Raw genomic sequence first — 14,040 nt, 5'->3', positions numbered from 1 at the left:
CATCTAACTAAAGAAAACGGACTAAAATGATCATTTTCACTTTCCTTTGTAAAAAATGTTTAAATGTCTTCTGTGGCGTTCCCTAATAAACACAACCCTTGGTATTTGCCTGATGCTTAAATTTTGTTTTTTGTCCCTGATCTCTTCTCTCCAGCCAACCGGAACCCCCGAAGAGAGACAAGAAGATCCAGAAACTGACAAACGCCATCCGCGCTTTCATCATCACCAACGTTCTACTGGTCACCTTCGGAGTCATCCAGATGATAGACAACATGCCTGTACAGGTAAGAAGACAGCCACATGACCCAACCGCACACAGCTCACCTGGGGTGCGTTCAACTGGACACAGCGTTGTGGAACGTTTCGATAGAAATATATTATATGGGGGCCTCCTGAGTGGCGCAGTGGTCTAAGGCACTGCATTGTGCTAGCTGTGCCTCTAGAGATCCTGGTTCAAGTCCAGGCTCCGTCGCTGCCGGCCGCGACCAGGGCCCAGCGTTGTCCGGGTTAGGGGAGGTGTTTGGCCGGCAGGGATGTTCTTGTCCCATCGTGCTCTAGCGACTCCTGTGGCGGACCCGGGCGTAATGCACACTGACACGGTTGCCAGGTGTACAGTGTTTCCTCCGACACATTGGTGCGGCTGTCTTCCGGGTTAAGCGGGCATGGTGTCAAGAAACAGTGCAGCTTGGTTGGGTTGTGTTTCGAAGGATACACGGCTCTCGACCTTTACCTCTCCCGAGTCCGTACGGGAGTTGCAGCGATGAGACAAGACTCTAACTACCAATTAGATAAACATGCCTCTCTCTGAAATGTAAAAAAGGAATCATGTCAGCTCTATTTGGGATATTTCGATCTGCAACGTTCCACAACATTTTACTACTGAACATGACCCAATACAGGTAGGAACAGTCACATGACCATGCCTACCATATCTACCCCTATACAGGTAAATAAACAAAATGCTGATAACTCACCTTGCAACAAGAACCCTGGCTACATGTCAGTGTTCATTTTGGCACTCTTAATGAAATTTACTCTAGCCTTAGTCATTTTTACAAAATATATTTCAGTCTTAGACACTGTCACGTTGGTATGATGGATTGGGAGACAGGCGCAGGAATGCGTAATAGTTTTTTTTATTAAGCCCAAATTAGGGCGTGCCGTGTAAAGGCACGGTACGAAGACCAAACAAACACGTAACAAAACACAGGGTAGAAACCCAAAACAAAAGAGCGAGGAGTACCTTGAATAAATAACACACGCCCACAATGATTAACACACAGGATGAGACCCGTAATCATCTGCGCAATCCACAAGGGCACGAAAGCCCAAAACACACAGCACAGGTACTCACGCGCACCAATGGCTATTGTAACAGTAATAGACAGCCCAATGGAAACCAAAGGGCACACTTATACAAGTACTAATTGTACCTGTCCCCATAACAGGGGACAGGTGTGGGTAATGAAAGTTCCGGAGGGATCCGTGACAGTCACATTTGTTATTTGAATAATGATTAAGTCTAGTTATTGTCAAAATGATGAAAACTGTGGGCCGTTTTTGTCAACTAAATGCCCTTTCATTTTAGTTACATCACATTTGTATCACCTCATTAACCTATAGTAAACATTAATCGCTGACTTCCATGTGCACAAACATACATAACCTTGTCCTATGAACATATTTTTATGCATAACATCCTACAACCTGACAAACATATATAAGAATTATCTGGCCATGTAAATGTCTAATTCAGCCTACATAGATATTTCACATTACATACAAAACAAACAGATACACACAAACACAGGGAGAGAGAGAGAGTAGCACCAGATGGTGCCGCAAAGTACTGTATTGGCAAAGGGTTGCACCTCCGCTACTCGGTCACGTCATTGCCATTGTTTTCAACGTTCCGCAGTGGTGTAAAGTACTTAAGTAAAAAATACTTTAAAGGACTACTTAATTCGTTTTTGGGGGTATCTGTACTTTACTCTACTATTTTTATTTACTTCACGACATTCCTAAAGAAAATTCCATCAATTTTCCCCTGACACCCAAAGGTACTCATTAAATTTTGAATGCTTGGCAGGACAGGAAAATGGTTCGATTCATGTACTCATCAAGAGAACATCCCTGGTCATCCCTACTGCCCATGATTTGGCGGACTCACTAAACACATGATTCGTTTTTTAAATGACATCTGAGTGTTGGGAGTGTGCCCCTAGCTATCCGTGAATTAAAAAAATATACACTGCTCAAAAAAATAAAGGGAACACTTAAACAACACAATGTAACTCCAAGTCAATCACACTTCTGTGAAATCAAACTGTCCACTTAGGAAGCAACACTGATTGACAATAAATTTCACATGCTGTTGTGCAAATGGAATAGACAAAAGGTGGAAATTATAGGCAATTAGCAAGACACCCCCAAAAAAGGAGTGGTTCTGCAGGTGGTGACCACAGACCACTTCTCAGTTCCTATGCTTCCTGGCTGATGTTTTGGTCACTTTTAAATGCTGGCGGTGCTTTCACTCTAGTGGTAGCATGAGACGGAGTCTACAACCCACACAAGTGGCTCAGGTAGTGCAGCTCATCCAGGATGGCACATCAATGCGAGCTGTGGCAAGAAGGTTTGCTGTGTCTGTCAGCGTAGTGTCCAGAGCATGGAGGCGCTACCAGGAGACAGGCCAGTACATCAGGAGACGTGGAGGAGGCCGTAGGAGGGCAACAACCCAGCAGCAGTACCGCTACCTCCGCCTTTGTGCAAGGAGGATTAGGAGGAGCACTGCCAGAGCCTTGCAAAATGACCTCCAGCAGGCCACAAATGTGCATGTGTCTGCTCAAACGGTCAGAAACAGACTCCATGAGGGTGGTATGAGGGCCCGACGTCCACAGGTGGGGGTTGTGCTTACAGCCCAACACCGTGCAGGACGTTTGGCATTTGCCAGAGAACACCAAGATTGGCAAATTTGCCACTGGCGCCCTGTGCTCTTCACAGATGAAAGCAGGTTCACACGCACATGTGACAGACGTGACAGAGTCTGGAGACGCCGTGGAGAACGTTCTGCTGCCTGCAACATCCTCCAGCATGACCGGTTTGGCGGTGGGTCAGTCATGGTGTGGGGTGGCATTTCTTTGGGGGGCCGCACAGCCCTCCATGTGCTCGCCAGAGGTAGCCTGACTGCCATTAGGTACCGAGATGAGATCCTCAGACCCCTTGTGAGACCATATGCTGGTGCGGTTGGCCCTGGGTTCTTTCTAATGCAAGACAATGCTAGACCTCATGTGGCTGGAGTGTGTCAGCAGTTCCTGCAAGAGGAAGGCATTGATGCTATGGACTGGCCCGCCCGTTCCCCAGACCTGAATCCAATTGAGCACATCTGGGACATCATGTCTCGCTCCATCCACCAACGCCACGTTGCACCACAGACTGTCCATGAGTTGGCGGATACTTTAGTTTCAGGTCTGGGAGGAGATCCCTCAGGAGACCATCCGCCACCTCATCAGGAGCATGCCCAGGCGTTGTAGGGAGGTCATACAGGCACGTGGAGGCCACACACACTATGAGCCTCATTTTGACTTGTTTTAAGGACCTTACATCAAAGTTGGATCAGCCTGAAGTGTGGTTTTCCACTTTCATTTTGAGTGTGACTCCAAATCCAGACCTCCATGGGTTGATAAATTTGATTTCCATTGATATTTTTTGTGTGATTTTGTAGTCAGCACATTCAACTATGTAAAGGAAAAAGTATTTAATAGAATGTTTCATTCATTCAGATCTAGGATGTGTTATTTTAGTGTTCCCTTTATTTTTTTGAGCAGTGTATTAAAAAAAAAAAAATTGGGCTGTCTGGTTTGCTTAATATAAGGAATTTGAAATGATTTATACTTTTACTTTGACTTTTGATACTTAAGTACATTTTAGCAATTACATTTGCATTTTGAAACTTAAGTATATTTATAACCAAATACTTTTAGACTTTTACTCAAGTAGTATTTTACTGGGTGACTTTCACTTTTACTTGAGTCACTTCCTATTAAGGTATCATAACTTTTACTCAAGTATTACAATTGGGTACTTTTTCCACCACTGAAAGGGGGCTAATGTCTTTGGAATGGGAGCCAATGACGGTTTCGCCCGGTGATGTAGTAAAGTCACTAAACCTTGAGTCTGAATCGAGTCCCAAGTCCCCTGTGCTCGAGTCCTGGTCCAAGTGCTCAAGTCTGAGTCACTGGGTCCACATTAACAAAAAATTAAGTTATTTACCCGGTCAAAAATACCCTTACAAAAAAAATATTGCCGTTTTGAAACTGCAGTAAAAGTGCAGTAACTGCAGTCGACTGGTATTCTGGACGCAGTAATTGCAGAATAACTGCAGCTACACTGCAAAATTACTGTAGTAAAAAAAAAAGCGTTATTTTGGACGCAGTATTTGCAACATACTGCAGTTAGACTGCACTTTAACTGCAGTTATACTGTATTGTACTGCCGTTATACTGCACTCTGTCTGCAATCGTTTTTCGTGAGGGTAGTGCAGTGGCAAGAGGAATTTAGTGAATTTCGAATTTAGTGAATTTCTTTCTGTGCCACCAAATGTTTGCATGTTTCGTCACAATATTATTTTGAACGTTCATTTTGGACTGATGCCCGATTGAGCATTCTACTTAATGCATCGTCAATGAGCACTGATGAAGATTTGATCAAAACTGCATTACAGTGGCTTGGAAATACAATGACATTCAAAAATGAGGCAAATAATTAATAGGAAAACCTTTTGTCATCATTTTGCTGTCGCCAGATTGACTTTAGATGCAGTATACCGTTTGCTAGCTAAGATTGAGGGGAGGCCACCGAATTTTAGCTAGCTAACGTTAGCATTGCTAGCTATTTTTGACAAACGTTGCTAGCTAGCTAATTACAACATTACCATCTGTCTAAAACAGGCCTGGGCAATTATTTTCAATGGAGGGCCACATTAGAATATATTTCTGCCATCGTGGGCCAGAATCATATTACAGGATTATACATCATGTATGACTGTGTTGACAGATATATCTACTGTAAATCACATTCAGATATGCTACTTATTTTACTTTTTTTAACATGCACAGAAATAAACCACATCCATGTTCTCCTTTTTGGTAGGTATTTTCATTATTAAACATGCAATGAACTACACAGAGGGAAAAGTACACTGCATTCACCACAGACAGGATTCCTGTTAACAGGTATGCACAAAAACACAAGAAAGAGAGAGAGAGCTCAACATTACATTTAAACTAGCCAATCAGTGTGAGGAGTGAAGTCTCTGATGGGCGTTGACTAGAGCAGTGAAGTCAGGTATAGTTTCTGATGTTGCTATGTGCAGGATTGCTGAGAGGTGAGAGTCAGTAAGAGATGATCTGTGCCTTTAACTTGTTTATACTTCATCACTGAAAATGTCTGTTCACATACATAGGTTGACCCAAACAGTACAAACATCTTCTGAGCATGACTCCAAATCTTTGGAAAGTTTTTTTCATCAAGAGATGACATTGTTTTGAATAGTTCTCCAATCAGTGCATCAGACTGAAGATCGATAAGCTCAAGTTGCAGGTCAGTGGGAGTGTTATCCACATTGAAGGTGAAAGGAGAGGAAACCAACAGCTGGTCAGTGGGAGAGTTATCCACTTTGAAAGTGAAAGGAGAGGAAACCAACAGCAGGTCAGTGGGAGCGTTATCCACATTGAAGGTGAAAGGAGAGGAAACCAACAGCATGTCATTTTCCAACACTTTGAAATCCTCAAAACGACAAGAGAACTTACCGTTCAAAGCACGCAGCAGCGATGTATACTTCTCCTGCTGGTCATCTGATAGGGAACAGACTAGCAGTGTCGGAAGGTGGGTGAGATTGTTGGCTTCTACTTGGCGGGTCAGGAGGAGTAATTTTCCCTTGAAGGCTTTGACAAGGCTGTACATCTGATGTGCAAAAAGGACCTTCCCTTGTACTTTGGAATTCAGTGAGGGCAATGATGTCCACTGTGAAGGCAAAATCAGCCAACCATTCTTTATCTTGCAATTGAGGGAAATCCACGTTTTCCTTTAATTTGCAAAAACTCAGCAATCTCCGACTTCAGGTCCCTCACCCTTTTAAGCACCTTCACCAAACTCAGGCATCTCAGGTTTGTGTGGTAGAGGTGATCTGCATGACCCGACTCTGTCTCTTCCAACAGTGAGACAAACTGCCTGTGGTTTAAAGATTTTGCTCTTATGAAGTTTACCACTTTAGTGACTGTATCCACAACATGGCTCATTTTCAGAACACATTTACAGAGCACTTCCTGATGAAAAATGCAATGTAGGAAAATCATTTTCTGATCTGGGTTTAGCTCAGCTACTTGATCTTGTATGCTTTTCAAAACACCAATGTTTTTTCCTGTGACGTTTGGGCACCCATCAGTGGTCACACTGGATAACTTTTCAAAACTCAGTCCCAGCTTTGCCACACACTTATTAATCTCCTCCAATAAATATTTCCCTGTGGCTGTGGTCTTCATTGACTGCACTGAAGCAAGCTCCTCTGTAATTCCAAAGTCTGGGGTTATGCCTCGTAAGAATATCAACAACTGCGCCATGTCACGTGCACCACTGCTCTCATCCAGGGCCAAGGAGAAATAGGTGAAATCTTGTACCTTGTCGTTCAACTGTTGTTTAATATTTTTTAGAAATCTTTGAAAAACTATTTTTTTGTGCAATTTCTATCTAAATACTATTTGTAGCTGACGTGTGTGTCACCCTGTCAGTCACTGTCTGTCCTCTTGCAGTTGTTATTTATACGTGCCTTCAAAATAAATGTCCCAAAAGCGATGAGAGTTAAATCATTACACAAAGGCAAGTATTTATTGGGCTTTCAATTTGAAAAACATTTGTATTTACGTTTTTCAAAACGTTATCATCGCACATTCTTTATGTGATCTGGGCATGATTCCGCGGGCCGTATTGAATCAGGTCGCGGGCCGCATACGGTCCCCGGGCCGACCTTTGCCAAGGCCTGGTCTGAAGTAAATTTGACGACATGATAATGCTGGCAAAGTTGTTTCCTACTAAATATTTGAAAACTTTAGCATTGTCAACGTATTTCCAGGACAGTAGTGGCATTTAGACGAAACAGTAGTTCGCCTCTGTCCAGAATGACTGGGCTTATCACCACTTTAAAACACCACTATGTCGCCGCCGGTAAAGGGCGCCTTGAGAACGTTCATAACAATGGCAAGACGCGACCGAGTGACGGAGATGCAGCCTATGAATGAATAGGCTACCAGGGCCATGTTCAGTTGCAAAACGTTCTCAAACGTTTCAGATATAAATTCCATCAACAGATAAGATGTTAGTTCTTATTCAAAGTGTCAGAGAGGCGTGTTTGTCCTACATAGCATTTATATCTGAACGTTCCAAAACGTTGCGTCCTACTGAACGCGCCCCCAGGTTGTTAATTATAGCTAACAAATGAGGTAACATGACTGAACAAGGTGTATCCTAAACAAATGGTTAACGGTACGGTCCGCATGTGGTCTAGTTTTAGTACGGCCCGCGATATGCTTGATTATTGTCAAATTCGACCCGCCAATGCAAGATAGTGCCAACTGTAAAGTTTGGTAGTGGAGGATTAATGGTCTGTGGCTGTTTTTCATGGTTCGGGCTAGGCCCCTTAGTTCCATTGTAGGGAAATCCTAACACTACAGCATAAAATTACATTCTAGATGATTCTGTGCTTCAAACTTTGTGGCAACAGTTTGGGGGAAGTTTCACGATCGTTATTGTATGAATCGGACCAACGTGCAGCGTGGAATGGTTTCATCATCTTTATTCGAGTGAAACGCACAGAAAACAATAAAGAGCAAAACGAACATGAAGCTACGCAGTGCTCACAAGTAACAATACATAAACAAGATCCCACAACAAACAGGTGGGAAAAGGCTGCCTAAATATGATCCCCAATCAGAGACAACGATAAACAGCTGCCTCTGATTGGGAACCATACCAGGCCAACATAGAAAACAAAAACACCTAGATAGGAACACCCCCACTAGTCACACCCCGACCTAACCAAAATAGAGAATAGAAAAGGCTCTCTTTTGGTCAGGGCGTGACAGGAAGGCCCTTTCCTGTTTCAGAATGACAATGCCCCCGTGCACAAAGTGAGATTCATACAGAAATGGTTTGTCGAGATCGGTGTGGAAGAACTTGACTGGCCTGCACAGAGCCTTGACCTCAACCCCATCAAACACCTTTGGGATGAATTGGAACGCCGACTGCGAGCCAGGCGTTATTGCCCGACCTCACCAATGCTCTTGTGGCTGAATGGAAGCAAGTCCCAGCAGCAATGTTCCAACATCCAGTGTAAAGCCTTCCCAGAAGAGTGGATGCTGTTGTAGCAGCAAAGGGGTGATCAACTCCATATTAATGCCTATGAATTTTGAATGAGATGTTCAACGAGCAGGTGTCCACATACTTTTGGTCATGTAGTGTATCTTTTGAATGGTAAGGGCTAGAATCAAGCCGTTTTCTCTGAGGAAAAGATTGAGACTTGGCTACATTGACTACAGAACCTGGCTCTGAAATACAGTGGGGAAAGTGGAAGGGTTAAGCGAGACTACAAATTCAAAGGCTTTTCTATACTTTTCTATAGTCAATGGTGATAAAACATAGCTAGACTGTTGTTTTACTATTAATCTCAATGCTGCTATTGTTTTTAATTTCATAAAGCAGCTTGTGTTTCTTAACCAGCCAAAGGGTAGCTAACTAGAAGGCTGGTGGTGACTGGTTAGCTATGGGGATACAAGAGAGTCGCCAGCGCGATGTGTATAATCGGAGGCTGAGCCTGAGTGGAGCCTGTCTGCCCACACTCATCGCTTGCTCCCCCTCAGCTCACCAGCTGATGTAGGCTGTGTTTGCTGGATGTGATGTGTCCTTCCCACTGCTTAACAAAACCGCACTGCACATCTGTGCTGCTAATTTGAATTGTGGTTATCTTTGAAAAGCTCTCGATCTTTCCAAAAACTCTTGTCCAGTCCACTTAGAAGTCTGATTTTTGTCAAAGATAATTTAATCTTGTCTCGTTTTAGTCAACTGTAATGAAAAATCGAAATGATGATGAGATTATGTATTTTGTTGTGTATATATTTAATTTTCATGTATTTTCAAGAGGGCCACAATGGAACTTTTTTGTGTCATCCTTGATGATTTTTAAATGCAGCAGTATCCAGGTGTGGTTGTATTGTGTTTTTAATTGTCCAAATAAAATAAACTATTTCTCTCCCTCTCCATCCCCCTATCCTTTTATTTTCCTAATACCCCCCTTTCTCTATCTCTTTCTCTCCCTCCCAGATCATTTCCTTCATCGTCCACACCATGGTCAGAGGTTTCGTCCACTCCTGTGCTGGAGGACTCTATGCTGCCGTGTAAGTACATTACAACATCAACTAAACACATTGTTGGACGTTTGCTTTCCAGCATATTACACCCATGCTATGATCGTCGCAGTAAGATTCGTAGGTGTGTGTCAGATAGCTTTGAGAATTGTTTGTTACACAATTTGGAAAACACTATGTTACATATCAATAGCAGTGAAAGGCTAAATTATTTGATACAATTCACAAATTGCTACAAACACAAAAAAAATCTAAAATGTGTATTATCTTAACAAAACACAGGTAAGATGTCTGTTTTGGTCAGGTATGGTACAGTCAGTTTTGATTGGAGGTAACCATTACATCCCGCTCCTTCCAGATATCCGTCCAATCACTTTGGGACATTGACGGGGATGCAGTCGATGATCAGCGCGCTATTCGCTCTCCTCCAGCAGCCTCTCTTCGTCATCATGGTGGGACACCTGGGAGGAGACCCCTACTGGGTGAGGCTACACACACAGACACGCGCACACACACACAGAGCATACACACAGATCACATACATGCATGCATGCAGACACACACAGCACACACGATGACATTAGTACTTTGCCATTGTACTACTGAGATTGTAAGGCGATTTAATAAAAAGGGATTCATGTGAATGGGCAGAAACAGACAATAAGAGGCAATAAGATTTTTTAGAAAGTTATGTCTCAAACACGTTCGTTCTCTGACTAACTCTATCTTCCAATCAACAGATCAACCTGAGCCTGCTCATTGCCTCATTGGCTGGATTCCTGTTGCCCGGATACCTTATCTATCACCGTAGGAACCTGATGCGAGAGAAGGTGGAGGAGTTTGAGAAGGAGACCGCTACCCAATCAGAAAGAGAAAGACAAACCTTGCAACAATCAGAAAATGGCCATACCAAAAACCATACTAATGGACATCTCAGCAATTAAGCTTAATAATCTTGACCAAACTAACTGTCAAATATCCTAGTCGTTAATTGTAAAATATCATTATAGACCATCGTCATGACGATGACAAATGATGGTTGTCGTTTTCGACAAGGACAGTGATGCCGATATTGTGCACTGGAGTTTGGACATGTTGCCCTTAAGCCCTTTTTAATTTGACATCAAAATACACACTCAATATACTCATTTTTGTTTTAGGTATGCCAAAGAAAAAAGAAATCCTAAAATATACATTTAACTCATATTTATTTTAGTTAAAAACATGTCATGCCTAAACGTGAAATAGAAATCTCAATGGAAATTGAGGTTTGGCAATTCAATAATTAAGCAATAATATTTACGCTGACCAAAAATATACATTTACGCTGACCATGAAGTTTATTGGTACCATTTCAGGTCACCCTTCCACCAACCAGAAGCACAGCTCTCTGTATTCTGTAGTAGACAGGAAGTGGATCTCTTTCACTATCAGATTGGCTGGTGTAACATTGAACTACCTCCCCCACCAAACTCTCACCACAGTCACTTCATTCATTTAGGCCTAGCAGCCAGTCTGGCAGTAATATTTTATTGGTCACTGTTTGTTTGTCTTTCTGTCTTTCCTGGTTCCCTCCCTGTATCTATACTTGTCTTTATTGTGTCTTTACATCCAGCGGAGAATAGGAGGAGACAAAGTGGGAATGGTTAAGGGGAACCGTAGTTTCCCCATACATGTGTCTAGACCACCAGCCCATGGGGCCTGCACATTCCTATTACTTTGACTGTCCATCTGCACCTGCAATCTTTCCCCGTGTCCCCTTATTTATGTCCATGCCAGACCTGTCATTGTAAGTCCACTAAGTACTATGCCCACTTGGTCAAGTCTGCGGTTATGTCTGAAATGGCACCCTATTCCCTATATAGTGCACTACTTTTGACCAGAGCCCATAGGGTACAATTTCAGACACACCCTGGGTCACTACCTCTATGTCCCTGTGTTCATCCCAGAGTTAGTATTTAAATGACTCCGTGCATCACAATGTGTCCACCTGAAATGTACGATGGTCCCAAATGGCACCCTATTCCCTATTATGTGCACTACTTTTGACCAGGGCTCATAGGGTCTGTTTGTTTGGTCAGACTTTGATGGTCCCTCTGTTTTTTGCGTTATTTGATATTTAGGGCTTGCGCCTCAAATGGCACCCTATTTCCTATATAGTGCACTACTTTTGACCTGAACCCTATGGGCCCTGGTCAAAGGCAGTATACTACATAGGAAATCGGGTGCCTATTGGGACAGAACCTAGGTTTTGAGATGACATCATCACCCGTTGTTATTTCAGCCAATCATAGCTAAGTTCAGGACAGTGGTACGGTGTGTGAGGTGTTGTGCAGGCACAGCCTAGTTTGTAACAACATTTATGGAATTTTGTTTTTAGATAATCATGTTATTGAACGTGTTGCATATCATAAAATTGGAACGTGAAATGTCTGTGTAGTTAAAGAGAAATCCCAATCGGTACCTATCACCGAAACATTTAAGGTGAGCTGTTACACATGAGCTTTTACAGAGAGCTGTAGATCAGTTTAAAAGAAAAGTACTTATATAAATGTGGGCAAGAAAGAGCACTTGTCAAAAGCTGATTCAATCTGGTCAACCAGCCCACCAACCAACCATCTTGTAATGTTAAACAGTGTTTACAGTTAACAGTACTGTATGAGATAAAATAGATGTACAGATGTGTTGCTCAAATCAACTCCAAAAGCTGGTTGAATCTGATCAACCAACCGTCTTCAGTATTTAAAAACAATACATTATTTACAGTTAACAGTAGTGTATGAGGTCAAATAAAACAGTATTTACAGTTAACAGTACTGTATGAGGTCAAATAAAACAGTATTTACAGTTAACAGTACTGTATGAGGTCAAATAAAACAGTATTTACAGTTAACAGTATTGTATTTGGTCAAATAAAACAGTTTTGTTAGTTAACAGTTACTGTATGAGGTCAAATATAACAAACAGTATTACTAGTTAACAGTAATGTATGATGTAAGATGGATGCACCTGAACCCCAATTTCACTGTCCCCATGACAACGACAGTAGAATCACCTCATTGGAGCAGGGCTTCATTTAGCAGGTGCATTGTAGCTACTGGGCTATTTATTTCGTGTCCATCCCACTCAATCCCTATGTCGGGTATGGGGTGCCATTTGTGATGGAGACCGTGTGTGTGACGGGATCTGAAAGATAATACTGTAATGTATGTATGTAATGATATGTCATAAGTTGAATGTGTGTGCTTTATTGTAAGTGCCTGGGAAGCAAGTATTTCTGTGGGAGCCTGGTCTCAGATCTGTTTGTGCTTTTCTCAACTCTATTGCAAGACAAACATGGCATGACAATAAGTGAAAAGGAGTTGACATGATTGCACAAACAGACTGGCACTATGGCTACTTTTGTGCAATGTAGTGGTGGTATGTGTAGTACCTATAGTGTCTGAATTGCACTATGAGAATGTAAAGCCATATTTTTGCTACATATGCATGTTGAATGTTTTCTCATCTTTTTAAGACTCGAGAGTTGCTTTGCTTTATTTTGAGCATCAGAAAAAGGACAGTTGGTTCATCCACATCACAGTTGCTCTCCAACTATGCCTCTCAAGAGTAGGAGTGGTGATCTAGGATCAGTTTAGCCTTTTAGATCATAATGAATTAGATAAATGGACAGGGGGGACCTGATCCTAGATCAGTACTCCTACTCTGAGATGCTTTATGATTACATGCCCAGAACATGGGGCAACTTTCACAAACTGTATTTCCACCTCTGTGTTTGAGAACATTCATTATTATCACTGATCTTATTACATTTGTAGTAATAAGATCATATTATGCGTGGCAATGTGGTAAGAGGATCCAAAACAATGTATTATAAATAGGCTTTGAATAGAAAATGTCATATTTAAAGACATGCTCCGGAACTTTGACGACTAGTGAGTATTTTTTCAACCTCCCGCTTAGGGTTGGATGCATCCATGTGTAGTTCATACATGCCCAATTACTGTCTTACTTCATTAGCCAAGAAATCCCAAGTTTGAAGGCGACTGTTTTCTGGAATCTGTGGCGCCATTTTCCCCCACGTGGGCCAGCCCCTCGCCATTTGAGTGACAGCTAGCAGGATGCAAACACAGCAGAGAGAGAGAGAGCAATGACGTGGTGCACATATCTGCACATATGTGACGAACAGTAGTACGTCATTTCCGGGGACCACTTTTGGCTCGTGGTCATTACTTTCAGAACTACTGGCTAAAAAGTATACAAAGTACCAGATAATCTCTTTAAGTGGTTTTACTGATGTTCTGGGGCACTTCTCTTTGTGAAGTAATAAATGAACAGATTTCAACATGCGAGCCTGTATTTTATTGGTTTCTAGTGAACAAGACCCAGGTGTGGGTCATTAAGTCATTCCCTGGCTGAGGGATTACAGAACTGTGGACTTGACAGACCAACTCTACAGAACCCAAACATGGCTGGTAAGACACATGGGAACTTTATTTTTCTACCTGTAAGGATAAGGGTGTAACATAAGGCTTCAACAACAGGGCAAAGTGAAGAGTCTTTTAGTTAACAAGAAGTGTCAAGGAGTCTTCTAGTAGAAACTGACCTAAGATCAGTTATGTGTTTC

The 14,040-nt window shown here is 42.3% G+C and overlaps 1 protein-coding gene across 1 annotated transcript in view; it reads left to right on the top strand.

The window, feature by feature from the left end:
• Positions 1–13,758, top strand: part of LOC129840956 (large neutral amino acids transporter small subunit 3-like) — a 45,900-nt gene extending 32,142 nt beyond the window's left edge. The window contains exons 12-15 of the mRNA XM_055909023.1: positions 155–284; positions 9,370–9,443; positions 9,772–9,895; positions 10,154–13,758. Coding sequence (XP_055764998.1) covers positions 155–284; positions 9,370–9,443; positions 9,772–9,895; positions 10,154–10,357 — 532 coding nt within the window. The 3' untranslated portion in view covers positions 10,358–13,758. The remainder of the gene's footprint in view (positions 1–154; positions 285–9,369; positions 9,444–9,771; positions 9,896–10,153) is intronic.
• Positions 13,759–14,040: the final 282 nt, after the last annotated feature.

Source organism: Salvelinus fontinalis, chromosome 42 (assembly GCF_029448725.1).
Source record: "Salvelinus fontinalis isolate EN_2023a chromosome 42, ASM2944872v1, whole genome shotgun sequence".
NCBI lineage: Eukaryota > Metazoa > Chordata > Actinopteri > Salmoniformes > Salmonidae > Salvelinus > Salvelinus fontinalis.
This window is presented reverse-complemented; position numbering and strand designations above follow the sequence as displayed.